At 43.0% G+C, this 17184-nt stretch overlaps 1 protein-coding gene across 5 annotated transcripts in view; it reads left to right on the top strand.

Moving 5' to 3' along the window:
- ZNF219 (zinc finger protein 219) overlaps positions 1 to 15635 on the top strand; it is a 110172-nt gene extending 94537 nt beyond the window's left edge. For all 5 annotated transcript variants that reach the window (XM_040416730.1, XM_040416734.1, XM_040416735.1 and 2 more), the window contains 3 exons: positions 5134 to 6947; positions 12107 to 12238; positions 14210 to 15635. In XM_040416730.1, the coding sequence (XP_040272664.1) occupies positions 5180 to 6947; positions 12107 to 12238; positions 14210 to 14787 (2478 nt within the window). In that variant the 5' untranslated portion in view covers positions 5134 to 5179 and the 3' untranslated portion in view covers positions 14788 to 15635. The remainder of the gene's footprint in view (positions 1 to 5133; positions 6948 to 12106; positions 12239 to 14209) is intronic.
- The last annotated feature ends 1549 nt before the right edge of the window (positions 15636 to 17184 follow it).

The raw sequence follows: 17184 nt of genomic DNA, 5'->3' as shown, positions 1-17184 counted from the left end.
CTGGGCTCCAACGGCTGGAGGGACAGCCCCTTGGGCTCCTTACTCAGGTAATTACCATATTAATAAAAGCGATTTTCTAGACAAATGACAACACTTAGGCTGGGTTCACACGAGCGTGTCCGGATTAGGCCCGGATGCGTCCCGGTGTGTTGCGGCAAACCCGCGCGAGTAGGAATGCAATTGCAGTCAGTTTTGACTGCGATTGCGTTCCGATGTTCAGTTTTTATTGCGCAGGTGCAATGTGTTTTGCACGCGCGTGATAAAAAACCGACTGTGGTACCCAGACCCGAACTTCTTCACAGAAGTTCAGGTTTGGGTTCGGTGTTGTGTAGATTGTATTATTTTCCCTTATAACATGGTTTTAAGGGAAAATAATAGCATTCTGAAAACAGAGTGCTTAGTAGGTGATCAATTGAGGGTTAAAAAAAATTAAAAAAATTAACTCACCTTCTCCTCTTGTTCGCGTAGTTCTCCCGGTCTTTAGTTCTTTAAAAGATGAACTATGGGCTAAAGAACCTTTGGTGACGTCAGATCACATGCTCCAATCACATGGTCCATCACCGCGGTGATGTACCATGTGATTGGAGCATGTGATCTGACGTCACCAAAGGTCCTTTAGCCGATAGTTCATCTTTTGAGAAGTAAAGAAGAGACCGGGAGCTACGCGAACAAGAGGAGAAGGTGAGTTAATTTGTTTATTTTTTTTTAACCCTCAATTGATCACCTACTAAGCATTCTGTATTCAGGATGCTATTATTTTCTCTTATAACCATGTTATAAGGGAAAATAATACAGTTTATAGACTGTCACCTAGCAACCATGCGTGAAAATCGCACCGCATCCGCACTTGCTTGCGGATGCTTGCGATTTTCACGCAACCCCATTCACTTCTATGGGGCCTGCGTTGCGTGAAAAACGCAGAATATAGAGCATGCTGCGATTTTCACGCAACGCATAAGTGATGCGTGAAAATCATCGCTCATCTGAACAGCCCCATTGAAATGAATGGGTCCGGATTCAGTGCGGGTGCAATGCGTTCACCTACCGCATTGCACCCGCGCGGAAATCTCGCCCGTGTGAACACAGCCTTAGGGTTGTAATACTACTATATTTTACAGTAGATGATGTTAAAAGCTCTGTCACTAAAATCCAGGTGACAGAATCCCTTTAAAGACCTTTTTCAGCACTTTTGTGTTTTTAGTGGTTGTTTTCCTCTGAAAAAAAGCCCCAGAGATTAGCTGAAAGTCTAAAGGAAACACAGGACATACAAGCACATTTTTGCTAGTGTTTTATTTTTTTCAATATGTGATGTTTTTGCATCTATGTTTTTTTTTTCTTTCAAAAATTGAGCTTGTCTATAGGGAAAGAAAATACCTGAAAAAAGGGTCATAAAAATTCATGCGGTATTGGAAGAAAATGCAAGCAGTTTCTATGGCCTTTTTGGTTATAAAAACCCCCCCACTAGAACAAATATGTGTGTGAAGGAGCCCTAAAACATAACTATATCATGGGGTAGTATCTACATATGTAGTTCTCTGTTCATTTATGTAATATCAGGGGCCTCATAGGGTTAGGGGCTGCTAATGCTACACCCTAAACTCTTGTCACTGGCAGCAGAATTTGATTATAAGAGTCCTAGACTAATATATGTTAGCTCTTCCCCACATACTGTATAATAACTAGCAATCATGGCAAATCATCTTCCACTGTATGTTATGAAGTGATCTGATATTATTTCTACAAATCCAAGGGTCATCTTATTACACAGTACTTAATAAGGGGGCAGAATATTTGGTTAGAGGTAAAATGGACCTTTTCATGTAGAGTGTCACAATTTGAAGTTACCATTGAGAAGAGATTCACTAGATATTTGGGCTGTACGTTCAGCATATATGCCGGATAAATCTCACAATGTATACATCTGTGTTTTTCAGCTAATTGTATGAATACAAAAAAGGATCAAGTGTGGTATATATTTAATTTTTCCATGTGTCACTGGCAGATGTATCTATAGACATAGGGGCACATTTATTAAGACAGGCGTTTTAGACGCTGGTCTTAAAGCTGTGTACACCTTCGGAGGCAATTTATGATTACATTTTACTCATTTTTGGCTAAAAATCTTTTTTTCAATTGGCCTTTATCAAAAATATTGAGCTGTTCTGTCACAAAGGGTTAATTGTTTTTCTAGCTGTGTGACTAGTACTTTGACTTTGTGCAGGTCATCTAATAAACCTTATCTCTAAACTACTGAGAGGTCATAAACACTTATTTAAGACACATTCTTATCAGTAAGAGAAGAACTGAGCTATAATGAGTGTTTAGGAGGTCAGAGAGCAGATATATTAAGAGCCTGTCAGCTCCTGGTCTGACGGATAAGACAGAAAATCCAAAGGGTGCTACTAGATCATCTCAGCTCTGTACAGAAAAAGGGATGCCATATTTTTAATAAAGACCAATTTAAAACATAATTTTTAGCTCAAAATAAGTACAATGCACTCATTTTTTTTTTAATTCTCCCCAAAAGTATACATAGACTTTATTAAGCCCTATAGCTGGTGGTGGATCGCCGAAGTTATGTAGAGGCGCAGCTTCCGAGCTGTCTTACATTTAGACCATTTTGTACACCTAAACCAGGCGTAGAAAATGATGAATAAGGCCTACCGGCCCATCCCCACCCTTGCCACGCACACTTTTTTAGACCTGGTGTGAGCAGGGAAGAAGTCGCAAAAGTGGTCTATATTTGGTCATAAATGACCCCCATAGAGTTGCATTTTTCGTGGGCATATGTCTGGTTGAATGTTTCAAACAGTGCTGCCAAAACCCAGTGTGAATCTAGTCTTACATTGTGGCAATGCCTGTAACTTAACAGGTGAGTCATATAACAAGTAGTAAAGTTTAATTCACAGTTTATTGACATATTTATTTGTCTAATCACACCCCAGGGGTCAGTTCTATGTCATGCAAGATACATGCTCTCACATGGCCAACACGCCCACTGAATAGCATTTTATTAAAGTGAGAGTGAGCTTAAAGAGGACCTGTCACCACTTCTGACATGTCTGTTTTAGTAAGTAATTGTATGCCACATGAAATGACAATTCTGGAAAATCTGTTCTTGTGTCTCTGGGTTTTGCCATTCTTCTTGTTTTCTAGCTAGAAGTGTATATAAAGGTACAGAAGAAAGTTACTATTTTTTTTGGGGGGGGGGGGGGGGCCCTTCACAGTCTGGCATTATCCAATCAGTGCTGCCAGTGACAGACTATGCAGGGACACACCTCCAACTACTACCACCCTGAAACCCTTTGATTCTTTGCTGGATTATCACCTTGAAATCACAGATCTAACAGTTGCAGCTCCTCCTGTGTCCCCCTCATGAGTAAACAGATTTTAAAGCAATTGGCTGCATCTTAAAGGGTTTTCGGGGATTTTAATATTGATGATCTATCCTCTGGAAAGGTCATCAATATCAGATCGGCGGGGGTCCGACACCAGGAGAAGGCGGTGCTCCATGTGAGTGTATTCAAGGAGCTGTCCGATTGAAGTGAATGGGATGGCTTGTAATTACACCTGCTCGCCGCTGCAGTGTTGATGGCCAGCAGGTGAACAATGAAGGGAAAGCAGGACTCGCATGGAGCGCTGCATTCTTGTCAAACAGCTGAATGGCGGGGGTGTCGGACCTGAGGATAGGTCATCAATATTAAAATCCTGGTTGGAATAGTGGTTATGTGTGCATTTACTGTATTATGTGGATGGTGATTTCCGCATAACAGGCCTTATTTACTAAAACGGTCTTAAACCAGCTTTGTTGACCATAGCAATCACATCAAATAAAATCTGCACTGTGATTGGTTATTGCCAACTTCTGTCTTAGACTAATATCATAATTAAGGTCCAGTGTTCCTAGGTGAAAATAAATCTGTGTTATGTCTAGTGCATGGCCTGAGGGGGCAGCACGAGACATAGGGGTTTTAATGGTGTTTAAATTCCTATGTCAAGCCCCAACCTCACCCCCAGCAGGCCCAGTAGTAGGCATATTACTGTGCATTGGTATGTCCCAGTGTTCTTTAGCCTACAGCTAATACACTTGCCAGAAAAGATCTCAGATGGACACCAGAGCACTGTGCCTACTCTACGTACTTTTGCATTGAGTGAGTGATGATAGATTTTGTACTGAACAATACTGTTTGATTATTTTTGTGTTCACAGAAATTGCACCCCTTCAAATGATTGAATTCACTCTACTTATATTGCAAAGAGATCTGTGAAAAATTACAAACTTTCGCCTTTTGCATCCCCAGCAATTGGGATAATCGGCAATTTGCCAAGCCAGGTTGACGGTAGCAGCCATGGAGGGCATCAAATGATTCTCTCCATTGAAGTCTATTTAAATAACTCCTATAGACTTCAATGGATAGAACGGTATACCTGCTCCATTTGGTTTTCTTTTACATGTCTCTGCAGCCAGACACTTTGGCTTGCCATGTAGGAGTCAGGGACTGCCATTCTCCCAATAAGTGAGGAATCCAGTGGAACCCCACATATCAGATGTTATCTTGTGGATGCCAGATGTCCATCTGAAAGAAGCACCTTAACTATTCTTCCCTTACTCCAGAGATATTGCTAGCAGTAGCCAGAGTTCTGCTGTAACTTATATGACACTTTTAAGCAACTTTGTATAAAGTGTCTGTGAACTAGAGATGGAACAACTTCACTCACGGTGCTGGTTTCTGACTCACACAACCAGAATTCTTCAACCTTTGAATCTTATTTTCACTTTGTATAAATATGATGTATACTCAGTGACTCTGGTGCCTTCATTTTCACCTCATGCCTTTCATACACATGGAAGACTTAGAAGTTATTCTGTGTAGATGTGAGATCCCCCTGGCATGAAACCTCTTGATGTAACTTTTTTCTAACAACTGCAATTCACTATTCCCAAAATGCAAAAGAAAGCTGGAGGTGAAACAGTATTCAGTAGTTGAGTTAAAGAGGCTGTATGATAATATGCCGTATAAGCCAGAGAATAAATGAGAGCTGTATAATTTTTGTATGTAAAAAAGTATGTAAACTAAAAGTTTACATTTTTACTTTACTTTATTTCAAGTGTCGTGTTCTGTGTTTCTTTAGGAGAATAATCAACACCCCTGGAGAGACCCTCTGAGAAATCTTAGCAATGGACTCTGCTCCACCCCTTCTCACTCAAGCTTTACTGCCTTCACAATCCCCTCCTCTTTCTCATGTGAACCCTTCTCCCCCTTCTCCATCTGTTTCTCAACAAATCAATATTTCTCATGCATTATCTCAATCTGCTTCCCCTTCTTCCCCAACAGCATCTCATATTCACATCTCACCCCCTCCCGAGTCTCCTTCATCACCTCCTACTGTTTTTGTCCATAATGTCACTCTGCCCCTGCTCTCCCAATGTTCACCTTCTAAATCTTCACCTTTAGCGTGTATCAGCCCTCCTGCTACTTCCCTTCCTCTCACTTCTCCTCCAGTTTCCCCATTACCTGTTTCTCTCTGCCCCCCACCTGAGAATCTTTCTCCTCAAATGGTAACTTTCTGTCCCCTTCCTGTAGCTCCTAGCCCACCTTCCATTGCACTGTCTCCCCCTCCACCATCTGTTTCCCCTCCTCCTATTTCTCCTACCCCTTCACCAATTTCTCCCTGCCCTCCTGCAGACTCTTCTGCTCCTTCCTCACCTCCAAGCTCCCCTTGTGTTACAGTTATTCCAACCTCACCGCAGAATCATGATGCCTCACCAGTATATTCATTACCACCAACTTCTCCCTCTCCTCCTCCATCTTCCTTATCTCCATCTCAAGCCTCACCTTCTCCTCCTGCCCCTTCTTCCCTCCTTAGCCTTTCTTTTGCTGATGAAGAACTGGACCTTCAACGTCATTCCAATGGTTTTTCTGATGGCTCAAGTTCTAAGTCTCGTCAGTTCCCATGTACAATATGTGGAAAGCAGTTTCGTTTTATCAGCATTTTAGCACTCCATGCAAGCACGCACAAGGTGCGTGGGGCTCTAAACCAAGGTCGTGGAGGGCTCAAGAACTTTGAGACAAACTCCCAACAAAGGCCTCTATTGCTTGAGCAGCAGCATGAGAAAGAATCTAATTCTTCTGATATACAAAACTCACCACCAGATGACATTCAGGAACCAGTCCCTCTTTTGTCTATACCTGCTCCTCTTCCAACACTACGCCACCCTTGTCCTTTCTGCAAAGGAAAATTTCGCAAAGCTGCTGAACTGGAGCGTCACCTCAGAATACTTCATAGGCCTTATAAGTGTCACCTGTGTGACTTTGCAGCATCTCAGGAGGGTGAGCTGATGGGACATGTTGAAAGGAGACATTCAGCACCCCAGCTACCCAAGATTGTTCCGCCTTTACCTACCCCAAAGCCCACTCCAGCTCTGCCTCCTGCTGAGTTCAAATGTGAGATATGTTCTCAGAGCTTCACTCAGTCCTGGTTCTTGAAGGGTCATATGCGCAAACATAAGGATTCCTTTGATCATCGTTGTTCAGTTTGTGGTCGATGCTTCAAGGAGTCATGGTTTTTGAAAAACCATATGAAGGTCCACCTTGGCAAAATAAAAGGAGTCGGGGGTCAGGAACCATCTGTGCATCAACCATCGCAATCTTCTCATGTCACCACTACAAATTCTCCATCATCGTCCTCCTCTTCCAGGCTCCTGGGATATCAAAATTTCTACTCTGGCCTCTTATTGAGGTTACCTCCTCCTGGGGATGCTACCTGTTCTCAAATGCTTCAAGCTACAGCAAGAGCAGTGCAGAGTGGGGATGGAGATAAGGATGGAGCAGGGGCATCTGCTAGGGGTCAGGCAATAAGTGCAACAATCGGAGAAGCAACCTCTTCCAAGGTTATGCTACCCCAGGGATCATCTGGAATTGTCCTGAAAACAGTGGGTTTTCCAGGTAAGGAGCTCTGTTTTTAGTTTTTTTGTGTGATTCATAGTTTGTTTTATGTGATTCATATTATATTTTATCACAAAACCTCATGCCCATAAGGGGGCATTTACACCAACAGGTCATCTGATGGATATTCTGACCAATCATTGGTCATATGACCGTTTACACACAGATCTTTTGTTATATACACCAACTATTGGACTGACTGCACAGAAATTGGTCAGATAATCTGTTGGTGTAAATGCACTTGATGGCCACATAACCTTATGTGGATCTAAGTTTGGGCCAGATATTTCATCTGTAATGTGGATGCTAAAGTGAAACTAACTGGCCTGGTCCTCACTATGATCACACATTTTGTCATGCTGTTTTAATAACCATTGTTTGACAGACCTCATTTCACTGAATCATGCACAAATTGTGTATGCTGCAAACATATGAATGAGATTCATATAATTTAGAGAAGGCTTTGGCAAACATAAAACTGTGAAGTAAGATGAACTAATCGATTTGTCTCATTAATAAGAGTTCTTCAACTGAGCCGCAAGAGCTCTTCAACTGCACCGCAATCTGTGACTTCACCCCGTTCACACCAGGTCTAAAAAAGTGGGCGGGGAAGGGGACGGGCCTGTCTCATTTACCATTTTCTATGCCTGTTTTAGGTGTAGAAAAAGGTTTAAATGTAAGACCACTAGGAAGCTATCTTACATGTATAAGTGGCAGTGGATTCGCCAAAGTTATGAAGAGGCCGGTGCCTATTAAGATCATCATCTAAAATGCTGGTCTTCATAAATTGCCCCATAGGGTAGTTGAAAACATGAAATAACACATATAAACATAGGGAAAGATTTACTAATCTGGTTTTATTTTTAGCCAGTATAAAGTTGGACTAGACAGTTAAAAAATTTGCCAGATTTATCAGAGTGGCTACAATAATTGGACAAACGCGGATTCCTGACAATCTGCCCATGTAAAGGTGCAGCCAGTAACACGATGAACAAGCGAAGCAGTCGTTCATCAGGTGATTCTGTAATTTGTGCAGGCACCTAAATTATCATTTCTGGGCAGCAGATCATGCTGTCTAAACAGCGATCGGCTGCTCAGAAACAATGTAGATGTATAAGAACTAGCGATCACAATAGCGATCCCTCATTCTCATACTGAGTAGGTGATCGCTGCATGTAAATACCTCCACTTAACGAGCAAAGGGACTGTCAGGAACTAACGCTTCCTTCCCAACAATCTGCTGCTCCTCCGCCCGTGTAAATGCATCTTTACTTTACTTTAAACTAGAGTTTTGGTGCAAGTTGTCACAACTTAAGCCAAATTCCTTTCTGGCAGGCCTCACCCCCCTACCTGTTATGTCACGCCCTTTGTTGGACAAATTGGCAAAAGTGACCAAAACAATAAATGTAGTGCAAAGCATGTACATCAGTTTTTGTGGCACAGATGAAGCCAGAATCCTGGAGCATTTTGATCAGTAAGGCCTCTTTCACACTTGCGTTGTTGGGATCCGGCGTGCACTTCCGTTGCCGGAGGTGCCCGCCGAATCCGGAAAAACGCAAGTGTACTGAAAGCATTTGAAGACGGAGCCGTCTTTAAAATGCTTTCAGTGTTACTATGGCAGCCAGTACTCTATTAAAGTCCTGGTTGCCATAGTAGGAGCGGGGAGCGGGGGAGCGGTATACTTACAGTCCGTGCGGCTCCCGGGGCGCTCCAGAATGACGTCAGAGCGCCCCATGCGCATGGATGACGTGATCCATGTGATCACGTCATCTATGCGCTTGGGGCGCCCTGACGTCACTCTGGAGCGCCCGGGGAGCCGCACGGACGGTAAGTACACTGCTCCCCCGCTCCCCGCTACACTTTACCATGGCTGCCAGGACTTTAGCGTCCCGGCAGCCATGGTAAACACTCTGAAAAAGCTAAATGTCGGGTCCGGCAATGCGCCGAAACGACGTTTAGCTTAAGGCCGGATCCGGATCAATGCCTTTCAATGGGCATTAATTCCGGATCCGGCCTTGCGGCAAGTCTTCAGGATTTTTGGTCGGAGCAAAAAGCGCAGCATGCTGCGGTATTTTCTCCGGCCAAAAAACGTTCTGTTCCGGAACTGAAGACATCCTGATGCATCCTGAACGGATTACTCTCCATTCAGAATGCATTAGGATAAAACTGATCAGGATTCTTCCTGCATAGAGCCCCGACGACAGAACTCTATGCCGGAAGAAAAGAACGCAGGTGTGAAAGAGCCCTTAGTCTCCTCCACAATAGTTATTGTTGGTTTTCACTCATTCAGTCGTGAAACATATTCTTTACATATAGAACCCAGCAGTGTCGGACTGGGGTGCCTAGGGCCCACCAGTAAAATTTATTTTGGGGGCCCACCGTATGGATACATTCAAATATTACCTGCTCACACAGCAGCAAGATGCTACCAGATGATTAAATATGGGGGGCCATGCAGCAACTTTGAGAAGGTAGGTCCTGGGGGCTAGCTTTCCTCTATAACTAGAAGTCATCTCAGCTCTGATCGTGTATATAATAATAAACTGAGTAGTGTCTTTAATAATCTATCACGTTTTTTATATGAACACAGGCTGGTTGAGGTGCTGTACATTGAATATATGTCTGTAGTGCAGTAAGTCTCCTGTGTTATGTGCCACTTGTGCAGGGGGTGGGAGACTAGGGGCCCACCGGGGGATTCCCCTGTACCCCTGTGGGCCAGTCCGAGCCTGGAACCCAGTGAGTTAGGGTTAATAAGGTTTGCAGCATAAATTGGTATCTTGATTTTACAGATGAGTTAAAGGTCAACAGGTGACAATCAAAGGTCACACAGGTGACAATAATGGTGTTATTGCAAAATGATGGACCATGCACGGCACCATATGAAAGTACATTGTTATATTAGATCAAGCCTGCCCCTATTAACATCCTGAGGAACACTCCAAGAAATGAAACCTTACTTTGAAGATTCAGCAATATGGTGTGCATCATGGTTAACTATATGTCAGCTGTAACTTGCTGCTGACACGTTCCTCCAGTGTCTGGGACTGGAGGCGTTGGAGCCGGGATCTTCCTGCTGCACTCATGTTCCCAGGTTACCAACCTCTGTTCTTCCTGCTCCACCATAAGGAACATGACTGCTGCAGCCAACTACTAGGTGTAACAGTAATGTGTCAACACCGCTGAGGTCCCCACTATAGATAGTGATTGGCTGCAGTGGTCACATGTTTTGTTGACAAGTCATAGCTGGAGCAGGAAGAACAGAGACTGTTAGGGGACTGCGAAGCATCAGTACAGGAGCGCTGGGGATTGGTAAATAAAAAATTCCTTTTTTTACTGTCATATTGCAATTTAAGCTATTTAAAATCTAAGTAACTTAACAAACCCTTTAACCCCTTACTTGCCACAGTTACAGGGCTTGTGCCTCCATTAAATTACTTTCTGTTACAAAAATGCTCCAGTTACGAAAATGCTCACCCATGAGCAGCGTCTACGTGTCCTGCAAAAAAAACAAGTTATCATAAAGCGCAATGGAAAAATAAATCTATTATGGGTCTTGGTATGCGAAGATACTAAAAAATATTATTACATGAAAAAAGCCAAATTTAGCAGAATAGGTCATAAATGTGTGATAGTTGAATGATGGTTGAGGGTCCAACTGCTGGTCCCTCCACTGATCACAAGAATGTGGGCCCCTGAGTCATTGGCTTGAGTGAAGCTGTGGTGCTTCATGTACTTCTGTGGGACTTGTCAAGCTCCATCAGTCCCATAAATGTTAATGCACACTATGACTCCAGTCACAAAAGGAGACTCAGGAATACCAGACCTCCAAGTGATCTTATATTTATCTCTTATCCTGTAGATAATCTCAAGAAGTGTCCAATCTCCTAGAAGTATTCAAAATGTGGTTCACATCTGCGTTGAGCTTTCTGTTCTTCTGATCTGTCATAAGAGCAGAAAAATGAAAAAAACTGATCAGTTTTTGTTTTGAGCATCACTTGTGCTCTGTTTGCATCATTTTGTATCAGAAAGTCCTGTCTGATATACTTTTTCTTTAATCAAAAATAACTAATTTCTGATGGGACTGATGCAAACCGTATCGGGGGGGGGGGGGGGGTTCTGCACTTTTGACGGATGAAAACGAATGCAAACTGAGTATAACTAATGTCCATTCAAACAAATTGGTATTAAATTGACTCAGTTATCTTTTATTACTCTGTTCTTCTGACAGATCAGAAAGCGAAATGCTCAATGCAGATATGAATGAGCCCTAACCCCTGCGTGTAACCAGTGTGATGTTTTCGTTCACGTTTTAGTGACTAATTTCAGACAACCCCTTTAAAGTCTTTGCCTTGCACACAGGTATGCAGTTATGCAGAGATAGTTAAGTAACTGCTTCAATCTTTTTCTTATTTTAGCTTTATTTTCAACCCACGCATGAGATCAGCAGCACTTAAATGATGTGAAATAAACTGTCAGTCATTTCTTCATTTCTTTCATCTTGGTCTGACAGACATATGTCATCATTATAAGTATAGATTTGGCAAACTTTGCAGTTGGGCAGATATTCAGTATATTTGAAGAAGTTACCATATTATATAGTTTTAAAATGTACAAGGCAATGTTTCTAGAGCTACCAATCAGGAAATGAAGATGTTACGGGAAATATTACTCATTTTGTACAACATGTTTCTTAAATGTCCATAGGCAAGGAAGGCTAGGCCGTGATCACACCTTTTGAACCACGACTGCAGTGTGATACTGGTGGGTTTGCTATATTCAGTGCGAACAAACATGTAGCTTGGTGGGAAAGCTCCTTTTTTTTTATTACCCTTTCAAATATTAGTATGAACTGAAAGTATTGGTAGGGTCGATGGTAACATATACAGATGTAGTGGTGCTGAGTGTTTCTTAATTGCTCCTTTTAAGCTTTGTGATGACTTGGTTGGTTTGTCTATGGAAAACCACTGATACCATATCATGACTGAGACTGTAGCAGAGCTTACATTAACAAGTTCTGCTTCATCTGCAGATAGTATTGATTCTAATATCTATATCCATGCCAGGGGAACCTATCTTTTTGAATTTATTCTTTACATTTGAACACAAGAAGAGTAAGTTATTTGTGTGATTTTTCAGCATTCACCTCATTCCTTCTCCAGATAAGAATGGATGGAGCGTTAATTCCTCCCAGGTAGAGAGACCACGTGGATCAACTGGAAGAGACTGTCCTTTTTGCGCCAAATCCTTCCGTTCTTCCCATCACCTTAAGGTGCATCTCCGTGTACACACAGGTAAGACCTAGTCTGTGAGACTGCAATAAGGTTCCTATTGAGGCCTATTGTCTTACTTACTGTATTTTTCGCCCTATAAGAAGCACTGGCCCATAAGACGCACCTAGATTTTAGAGGAGAACAATAAGAAAAAATATGTTTCATTACACCTCAGGTCAGACCACCAATCAGGCCCCCAATGTTAATAAGACCTCAGATCAGACCCCCAATCAGACCTCAACTCAGACCCCAAGGTAAATGACCCCCAATCAGACCTCAGATAAGAGCCCCTATGCCTCTCATCAGCCCCCTTATCAGCCCGTATGCCTCTCATCAGCCCCCATAATCAGCCCTTATGCTTCTCATGAGCGCCCATAATCAGCCCTTATGCCTCTCATAAGCCCCCATAATCAGCCCTTATGCCTGTCATCAGCCCCCATAATCAGTCTTTATGCCTCTCATCAGTTCCCATAATCAGTCTTTATGCCTCTCATCAGTCCCATGATCAGCCCTTATGCCTCTCTTCAGCCCCCATTATCATCCCTTATGCCTCTCATCACCCCCATTGCCTCAGATCAGCCTCATGCCAGATAAAATAAATAAACCACTTAGGGTGGGTTCACATCAGCATTATGTATTCCGTTATGGCTTTCCATTATAACATGGTTATAATGGAAAATAACGGAATCCATAAGACGGAAGTCAAAACGGAAGCCTTTAAGAGGCATTCCGTTTTGATCTGTCATAATAGAAGTCTATGGGAATCATAATGGATCCGTCTGGTTCCTGTTATGCAAGACGGAAAACAAAGTCCTGTCGACAGGACTTTTTTGTCCGTTCTGCATAACAGGAACCAGACGGATCCGTTATGGTTCCCATAGACTTCTATTATGAAGGATCAAAACGGAATGCCTCTTAAGGCTTCTATTTTGACTTCCGTCTTATGGATTTCGTTATTTTCCGCTATAACCATGTTATAACGGAAAGCCATAACGGAGTACATAACGCTGATGTGAACCCACCCTTACCTCTTCTGCTTCCGAACGCCGCTCCTCACCGCCTGCGCTCTGTCTTCATCCTTCCTCCGGCTGTGCTGTGAACTGGCGCGCACAGCGTGAGGTCACATAGCGCCCTCACACTGTGCGCAGTCACTGCACAGCCCACTGCAGAGGACCAGGAAGCGGTGAGTACAGAGCCTTCACCACTTCCTGGTCCTCTGGTACTAATGAGCGCTTCCATAATGGAAGAGCTCATTAGTATTCACCCCATAGGACGCGGGGACATTTTTCCCCCACTTTGGGGGGGGGGGGGGGAAGGCGTCTTATGGGGCAAAAAATGTGTTACTTTAATTATCCTCTTATATTTTGCTAATATAAAAGTTGCCCATTAGAAGGCATCTGTTGTTACATGTGCACTTGGCTGCTAAAGGCATCTGTGTTGGTCCCATGTTCATATGTGCCTGCATTGCTGAGAAAAATTATGTTTTAATAAATGCAAACAAGCCTCTAGGAACAACGGAGGCATTGACATTACACCTATATGCTCAGATCTCTCTGCAATTGCCATGCTCTCTGCATTTTGATTGACTGGGCCAAGCATGATCAGGTTTTCACTGCCCGGCCCTGTCAATTAAAGTGCAGAGGGCGTAGCAGTTCCAGAGAGAGCTGAGCCAACGGTGTAATGGCAATGCTCCCATTGATCCTAGATGCTCATTTGCATATATTATCACTTGAACATGAGACCAACACAGATGCCTTCAGCTTCCAAGTGCACATGTAACAGGTCAACCAGTTTCATAGGTTTTAAATCTGCTGACAGATGCCCTTAAAGCTAAGTTAATAAAACCAGGATTGCATCCAAAAGAGAGAGGTATAAAAGACGGACTTGTGCTTTTTTCTTTTCTGCATCCAGTTTCGGCCTGGGAAAAAAAACATTTTGATCATGTATTCCTTCTTCCATGTGATGCTTCCATCTGTTCTGCTTTCTACACAGGAGAGCGACCCTATAAGTGTCCTCATTGTTCATATGCTGGCACTCAGTCTGGGTCTCTGAAATACCACCTGCAGAGACATCACCGGGACTCCAAACTTGCTTCAGGTGTCCCCCTGAGGGGCAAGAATCTTCAGCAAGGTGCAACCCAGCAAGATCGACTACTTCCTATGTCTACAGCTTGGGCCAATGCTTGCACTGATTTGCCCACAACTTGTGAAGATGGAACCTCTCTACCCCTCCGTCTTCATGTGACCGAAGGCCAGGGTCCTAGTGCATTTCCTCGCATGCCTGGCAGAGGAGGACAAAGGAGAAGGAGTCCCTCACATCAGCCAACTAATGGAAGACCAGAGCATGAGCCTTTGGATTTGTCTCAAGGAAACCCTTTTCACCGCTGCATGTACTGTCCATTTGTAACTTCTGTAGGAGAGCTAATGAGCCTACATCTCCAAGTACATCATGGGAGGAGATCACGTAGAAAGGGAGGCTATATAAGAGGAAGACCCCGTCCTGTGATTTCTCCACAGTCCCAAAGCCCTAGCCTGAGAGACAGCCCAGAGCCATGTGAAAGCACTGAGTGAACTAAGAATTAAAGGGCAGATGGTATGAGAAGTGCCCTGTAACTGCCCAAAAATCCATTGTCCACATAAAAAGAGAGATGAAACGTTTAAGCATGATGAAATGTGATGGTTAGATAGAGAAGATGTGAGGGCTTATGATGGATAGAGAGGGGAGACAGCTAGAAAATGAAAGGAGTGATTGAGGAACATAGAAAATGGGTGAGTGGGTGTAACAGCTAGGAATCGGTAGACTGTGGCAGAGACAGGAAAAATGGAGGTAGAATGTGAGAGAGCTGGGGAAGGTATTGTAGGAAGATAGCTGGACTTGAAAGGTATATTGCAGTTGAGAGAAAGAGACAGTTAGTGATACCCTTTCCTGGGAGAGACAGTCAGTGACAGTGAGGACAATAAGGTTAGCCGTCAAGAGATAACTGATTATCAAAATGACTGGCTCTCAAAGGTCACAAGCAATAAATGTGCGATTGAAATACAGTTTTAGAGAGTGGATGCAGGCAAGACATTGAAACCGCACTAGTGAAAGAGTACAGGAGGATACATTTCACTACTGCGGTAGAATGCTGGCAACATATCCGTGGTATGAGACAAAAGAACCAGCTATAGAAATAGGATCACAGAAAGTTAGAGATAGAATGAGAAACACTAGACATAGGGTTAATAAAGGATTAATAGACATGCTAGTAATAATGATTATTTTGCCCCAGAAATATCCTTTCTGGTTGTTGCTGAGACTTTATTTTTGATATTATAATTTGGATCTTTCTTCAGACCCAGCCGCCAGTAGACACCCCAAAACACATGCTCCTTCTTCAACATTCCCAATGATTTAGAATTCTGCTGAAAGAATACATTTCCACGTTTAGAGATTTCTATATTTTTTTTTATTCTTTTCTTGTAGAAAAAAAATAAATTTGGAAAAAATTAAATAAACTCTGTTTTAAAACAACAATGGGAATCTAACGCTGACAAAGCCTTTTCACCACAGAATTATTATTAATGCCACCAATTGATAGTTTTTTAAGTTGTTACATAGGAAATCATTAACATAAATATCTACTCAGAACAAGGTGGAAGATATTGAGAAGGTCTTTTCTTGAAGGCTCATGCACACGACCGTTGTAGTTTTGCGGTCCGGTTTTAACGGATCCGTTGTTCCGTATCTGAGGTGGTTTTTTTTTTTCTGTTTTGTGGCCGCATCCGTTCCGTTATGCCACAAAACATATCCATATGGTTTCTGTATGCGATCTGTTTTTTGCGGATCGCAAATGGAAACAGGAAATTGGTTATTACTGTAATGTTTGCAAACAGTAAACACATGGGCAAAGTGGGCATGGATCCGCAAAATACAAATGTGTTCCGTATGTATTCCGTATTTTTTGAGGACCCATGACTTGAATGGAGTCACGGACTGTGATTTGCGGACAATAATAGGACATGCACTACTTTTTTGCAGAATGGCCAAGCGGACATATGGAAACGGAATGCAAACTGAGTCATTTCCGTTGTTTTTGCGGACCCATTGAAGTGAATGGTTCCGCATACGGTCCGCAAAAAAACGGAGCAGACACAGAAAGAAAATACGTTCGTCTGCATGAGTGCAACAAGTATAGTTCCACTTTTAATGGCATTTAATAGTTTTATGGCTCAGGTGCATACAGAGGTGCAGTAGAAGACTTAAATGGGTTGTCCAATTTATGAAAAAAATATATATAGCACTGTAAATCTGATGGGCAGCAATATATAACTGAGCTAAGCAAGTTTTAGGTAAAAAAAATATATATATTTCCTCATTTCCCTGGTTCTCTTCTGGCTCTTTGTTTACCTGCAATAACAACAATCTCTGCCCCTCCCCCTGCTCTGCAAGTGCTGCCCTGAGTGACATGTCTGCCTGCTAGGAGACTCTGCAGTATGTTGTATGTGTAGGACTACAAGTCCCAGCTGTATAATGACACTGCTAAGGGAGTGAATACAAGTGCTGCCCTGAGTGACATGTCTGCCTGCTGGGAGACTCAGCAGCAAGTTGTATGTGTAGGACTACAAGTCCCAGCTGTATAATGACACTGCTGATACACACAAGATCTTCCCCCTATCTGTTCTTGTGCAGAACTCCTCTAGTCTGCGAGCTCCTGTGCCCACCATTGGTCTCCTCACTGACTGCAGCTACTCAGTAAAGCCTTCAGCCCTGAGTCTGTGCAGATGAAGGGGTTAAGAATCCAGGGAGAGAGCAGGCAGCAGCAGAAGGCAGTGAAGGGGGGCGTGGCCAGCACAGTGACGTCTGGTGTACAGACACACATCTGCTCTTTCAGGCTTGTGCAGGAATCATCATCAGAGCAGGGAGAGAAGCTGACATCACAGGTCATATGACCCTCAGTGAAATCTGAGTAACCAGCAACTGGAGAT

This window comes from Bufo bufo, chromosome 2 (assembly GCF_905171765.1).
Source record: "Bufo bufo chromosome 2, aBufBuf1.1, whole genome shotgun sequence".
NCBI classification, from domain to species: domain Eukaryota; kingdom Metazoa; phylum Chordata; class Amphibia; order Anura; family Bufonidae; genus Bufo; species Bufo bufo.
Note: the sequence above shows the minus strand (reverse complement) of the source record. Positions and strands in the feature narration are given on the sequence as shown.